At 41.9% G+C, this 5,643-nt stretch overlaps 2 protein-coding genes across 2 annotated transcripts; both read left to right on the forward strand.

Annotated features, from left to right (window-relative positions):
- Positions 1–6: 6 nt before the first annotated feature.
- Positions 7–2,211, forward strand: LOC102263608 (phosphopantothenate--cysteine ligase; the record flags this gene model as incomplete). The annotated part of the gene is made up of 2 exons (XM_014539545.1): positions 7–349; positions 732–2,211. Coding segments are annotated over 2 exons (477 nt in total), but the record flags the coding sequence as incomplete, so codon positions are not given.
- LOC106726059 (phosphopantothenate--cysteine ligase-like) lies at positions 933–5,115 on the forward strand. Its single transcript, XM_014539544.1, has 2 exons — positions 933–955; positions 2,514–5,115. Exon 2 carries the CDS (start codon positions 2,520–2,522, stop codon positions 2,835–2,837), a length of 318 nt encoding a protein of 105 aa, XP_014395030.1. The 5' UTR covers positions 933–955; positions 2,514–2,519; the 3' UTR covers positions 2,838–5,115.
- Positions 5,116–5,643: the final 528 nt, after the last annotated feature.

Raw genomic sequence — 5,643 nt, forward strand, 5'->3', positions numbered from 1 at the left:
GTGTCCTTCCTGGACAACTTCAGCAGCGGGCGGCGCGGGGCCACCTCGGCCGAGGTCTTCCTGGCGGCGGGCTACGGGGTCCTGTTCCTCCACCGCGCTCGCTCTGCCTTCCCCTTTGCCCACCGCTTCCCTCCCCAGACCTGGCTGTCAGCGCTGCGGCCCACCAGCCCAGCCACTTCGGGCTTACTGAGCCTGGAGGTCGAGGAGAAGGCGCTCCCGGGCTTCGCGGCGGCTCTGAGGCGCTACCAGGAAGCGGCGGCCGCCGGCACCTTCCTGGCGATAGAGTTCACCACTTTGGCGGACTATTTGCATCTGCTGCAGGCTGCGGCCCAGGCGCTCAATCCGCTAGGTGCGTGCCTTAGGAGTCCATCGGTTCCCCGGAGGCGTGCCTTTCTCCCCAGACACCCCCTACCAGCGGTTCTCAACCTGTGGGTCGCGACCCCTTTGGAGGTTGAACGACCCTTTCACAAGGGTCGCCTAAGACCATCCTGCATATCAGATATTTACATTACGATTCATAACAGTAGCAACATTACAGTTGTGAAGTAGCAACGAAAATAATGTTATGGTTGGGTCACAACATGAGGAACTGTCTTTAAAGGGCCAGAAGGTTGAGAACCACTGCTTACACCCTCAGAACCCACAGGTCTCACAGCAGGGGAACCCGAGGTGAAAAGGACCTGATCCTATACACCTTTCCGATGTATTACACCCTCTGCTTCTCTTTGCAGGCCCCTCTGCGATGTTTTACCTGGCCGCGGCAGTGTCAGATTTCTATGTTCCTGTCTCTGAAATGCCTGAACACAAGATCCAGTCATCTGGGGGCCCACTGCAGGTGATGGGCGCTGCTCTTCCAGAAATCTGATCCCCTGTAATCAATCTTGGGTTAACCTCCTGATCTGGAGACGGCCTTTCTGCATTTCATACGAACTAGGCACTAGGGATACGGAAATGAGTAAGATACCGTTCTCCCTCAAGGACCTCACAATGTAGTGAGGGACCTGAACACAGACATAATTACAATACAGAGGGATAAGTGTTCTAGGAGAGGAACATACAGAGTGAAGTCAAAGCAGGAGGTGATTGAATCTTGGGAAGTCCGGGAAGGCTTTCTGGAGATAACTTGAACTGAGATTTAAAAGATGAGCAGAGGGTATACCAGTCAAAGTGGGGAAGGTCATTCCAGATAGAGTACACAACTGGAGTTTGGGGATGGGCAGTGATTATGAACTGAAGTTGGTCGATAAGGCCAGAGAGCAGGGAGAGTGGTGGGAATGGAGAGCAGAAGAAGCAGCTTAATTCATAGAAGACTTTCTATTCCTTTTTAAGGAGCTAGGACTTTTTATCCTGTGGAGCCAAGGGAAACATAAGTAGGAGAATGAGAGTGTTTTTGTTTGAGAATGTTATGGCATGAGTTTGAAAGGTGAATTAGAGAGAGAGGCAAGGGTTGATTAGATGGGGGCTATTGCTGCTTAAGGAGGCGGTATAGGGAGTGTAGTAGGGTGATTGAGATAGGAGGTAATCTGGCTTCTTGTAATCTGAGGGAGTTCTTAGTCATTTACTGGATGATACAAATAGAATTTAAATAGGAGAAACTCTACCTGTGGGGCACTTACTGACTTTGTAGGATAGTTCATTTGTTTCTTCAACAAATGTTTCTTTATTGAGTACCAACTATATGCCAGGCACTGTTGTAGGACCTGGAGGTAAAACGGGAAAGAAATATACTGTGTCTTTGTGTTGCTTATCCTCTGTAGAGGAGACAGTACTATGTTAGGTAGTGATAAATGCTAAGGAGAAAAAGTGGAGAACGGGGTGTATGATCCCTATCCCACTTTATAATTTTTTGAGGGGAAAACCTGAAAATTTGTGATGTCATGCTATTTAAATTATGGGAGCTTTAGTTTATCTTTTATTTTTTTAGTTCTATCTTGGAAGTGCACAAAACAACTCAACATTCTTTTGAGAAGGGATTGAGAATGGTCTAGTAGACGTTGTGATCAAATGAAAATAAAGAAAATCAGTTATAAGTGCTAAGATGTGACAATTTTTAAATGGAATAGCTATTCTGTCAGTGCAAGAAATATTTTAGGCTGAGGCTTAAAAACCCAACTTTATTTGAGCTTCTGCCAAAGTAACTTTTGCATGAGTAGATTATTTGTTTACATGGGGGTTTGGCTTAAACAATAAAGGGAGATGTTTGAGAAAGTGTAATGCTGTTCTGTGGGGTTCTATTAATGGCGAAGAGTATGGCAGAGTAGAACTGATTCATTATATATGGCTTGCCCATAGAATACGTATGAAGCTTTGAAATTAGGCATCCTTATGAACCCTACAGAGCCAAGGCTTTTAAGCTAAGCATTTCATATGCTTTGAAAAGTTTGACAATGAGAAGTCCCACTTAAACTGACATAGTCAAAAATCTGAGCCCCTGCTTCCTTAGTTTCCCATGAGATTGACCTGGTAGGTGGTGACCTTTGTTTGCTTATTAAGCTTTTCTTTTTCCAACACAGATAACAATGAAGATGGTGCCAAAAATGCTTTCTCCTTTGGTTAAAGACTGGGCTCCCAAAGCATTTATAATTTCCTTTAAGTTGGAGACTAATCCCTCTATCATAATTGACCGTGCACGGAATGCTTTGGAAATGTATCGACATCAAGTGGTGGTGGCTAATATCCTTGAGTCACAACGGTCCTTTGTGGTTATTATAACCAAAGACTCAGAAACTAAGTTATTGCTATCAGAGGAAGAAATAGAAAAAGGCATGGAAATAGAAGAGAAGATAGTGGATGATCTTCAGTCCCGACACACAGCTTTTATACAAGACAAAAATTGAAGGGTCAATAACTATAGGGTCAAGAATTGTTCAGTGGACCAGGGCTCTTACAGATGGTGAGAACTAGAATAAGTCCTTTGCTTTCATAAAGACAGAGAAAATGAAGGGAAAAAGCAGTGAGTGGTGTGCAGGCGAATATGGTTTGCTATTTGTCTTTTAAAGGTCAACTAATACCCATTAAAAATGAAAACAAAAGCAAAACAGTTATGACTTACCCACCTGACACATTCACCTGGATGTCATCTTGATTTCAAAATGAGCATGAGCTGTTTCTCACCCTTAAAAAAAAAGAGCTTATTGGGAATTATATTCCTTAAAATATACATGTGGGGCCTGAATATCAACCATCTTCACTATGAAGTGGATTATGGTTTCATGAATGGCCATGCTTTGAAGATCAGTTGTTGATGCCTACTATGTGGTAGGCCTTAATGATTATGAGGATTAAAAAGATGAATAAACATGTCTAGTTTGGGAAATGGATATATAAAAAATTAAGTGCAATAAAGTGTGTGCCCAAAAGTTGACATTGTGGAAAGGATGTTGTTCTTTGGGGATTTATCAAAGATGGGAGTAGGAGAGAAGGACACCTCCCTGAAGATAGGTTGCCTAAGGAATAGTGAGCTTCCTACTGCTTTACTTTTTGCTTTCTTGTCCTAGAATTACTCCATGTTTGAGTTAACAATTTACCTTTCAAGTATTTTAGGATTGCTCTTCAGGGAGAGAAGCTGGGCTTCCGCCTGGAACCAGGCAGGGGCCAATTGATCATCTCTACCCTTGGGGAAGCATTACAGTGTGGTAAAGTGTATGGGCTTTGGAGTCATCTTAGCCAGATTTGACCTCTCCAAGCTATACTACCTGTTAGCTCAATAGAATTCAGACACCTGACTTAATTTCCATTTTCTCATCTATAAAATGGAGATAATCTCTGGAAAACAATGCCATTTGTTGTGAGGATTAAGTAAAACAAGATAAAGCATTTGCCTCGTGCCTGGAACATAATTTACACTCAATAAGTGGTTGCAATTGTTTTCTTCACTTAGTAAGGCAGTATTGGGCTGGTGTCTTGCTGGATCCTTGAATCCTTGAGAAGTTTTCAAAGCACTGGCTGTCCTGGCACAAGAAGTGTAGTCCAGAAAAATCCCCTAAATGATTTGTACGATGGTCCAGAGTACAATTTGGAAAACTACCATTAACAGCTAGGCAGAAGCAGGTACTGTGCGTCACACAAATATTTGATTTAAAATGTAATTGGTGATGTTTTATGGAGTGACTTGGGAAGAGTAGCCCAATGTGACTGATAATAGAGGTACAATAAACTTTAGTTGAAAATATATGAACAGTAGTGCCAAGATGCACTGAAATAGTTCATTAATTAGGAAGTGTGACCTTGAGCAGAGGAAAAATAACCAGTAATCAGCAGCAGTCCCATTGAACAAAATTTTTTCATTAACTTTAGGTCCAATGGGCAAAACCTTAAAAGCAATAGTTCCGTCAGCAATGGCTGCAATACTGAAGTGATAGGAAGTAAAAGACTGATTTTCTTCCCTACATCTATAGCTTTATGCAGATGATGGCTGTCATCATCTTTGTATATACAATGAGGATAAATGGAATTAAAACTAGAAGTAATCTTAATGTTTTTATCTTAATGATTACTTCTCTTGGAAACCATTTTCTATCTTGTTTATGCTTGAAACAACCACCACTTCTCTCCATGGAGTTATTTAAAGTGTTTTGTAATTCTGTTTAGTCTCCATTCCAAACACTTAAACAGTATTTACACATGTTAAAATTCTAAGTGTTTGGGGGAAAAAATACCAATAGCAAATGGAAGTGAGCAAAAGAAAGAAATAATGAAAGGAACATGATTTCTCAGTGAGCAAATGAGAAAGAATGTGATCTAGACTGGAGAACCAAGGAATGCTTCCTTGAGGAAGTGACGCTTGAACTGATATAGAATCTAAGTGGGCTTGAGGTGATGGTGGTGAACATTTTAGGTGAGAGAAAAGAACTTCTAAGCCTTAGAATCTAAGGGCTCTGGTGCCAGAGGTAGAGGTTGAAGCAGTTCTAGAAAGTAAGAGATAAAATCCATCCTGATAATGCATGTAGAACCGGCAGAGCTTTGGAAAGGATCCTATGGGAAACTAGAGTAAGATTAAAAAATGTAAGTACGTGTTTGGGATACCAGAAAAGCCCTGTGAACGTGAATAAAATCGAGCTTTAACTAACTGGAATCTTAAAATAAAAGCATTTAAATAAAAATGATATAAATTGAGCTTGTGTTAAGTTTTATGTCATTTAGAAATTTTTATTTTGCATTACATAGGTGGAGGAATGGGTTACCTAAACCGAATTTCAGTGCTTAGGATTTTTTTTTCGGTGTCTTCATTTTGACAAGTCGGCTCCAAAATGTGATTTGTTTTAGGTGCCCCAGGTAGTTAGTTACAGATCTAGGCCTAAAATTCATGACTCCTGGCGTAGCACCCTCTCCCTTTTAAGAATGAAGTTACTTCTAGAAAAATAAATCCAAGGTAATTATGCCGGGGCTCTAGATAAGGCCTGGTGAGAAGCTGTTTGAGAACTATAAATGCCTGGTGACAAGAAGTATCCTTTAAGTTGCAAACGCGCACCGTGACGTTACCATGGTTACTACGAAACCTAAGCAAAGAGCCATACCACTGTTCCTGCCAGAAAAGTCCCGCCCCACGACCTAAAGGCCAATGGTGTGCACCGTAACGCTGGTCTCCGTAGGAAGAACAGCCCTTCAGCCAATGGAGCGCGTCGTCTCTATAGTTCCCGCCGG

Source organism: Myotis brandtii, unplaced genomic scaffold, assembly GCF_000412655.1.
Source record: "Myotis brandtii unplaced genomic scaffold, ASM41265v1 scaffold220, whole genome shotgun sequence".
NCBI classification, from domain to species: domain Eukaryota; kingdom Metazoa; phylum Chordata; class Mammalia; order Chiroptera; family Vespertilionidae; genus Myotis; species Myotis brandtii.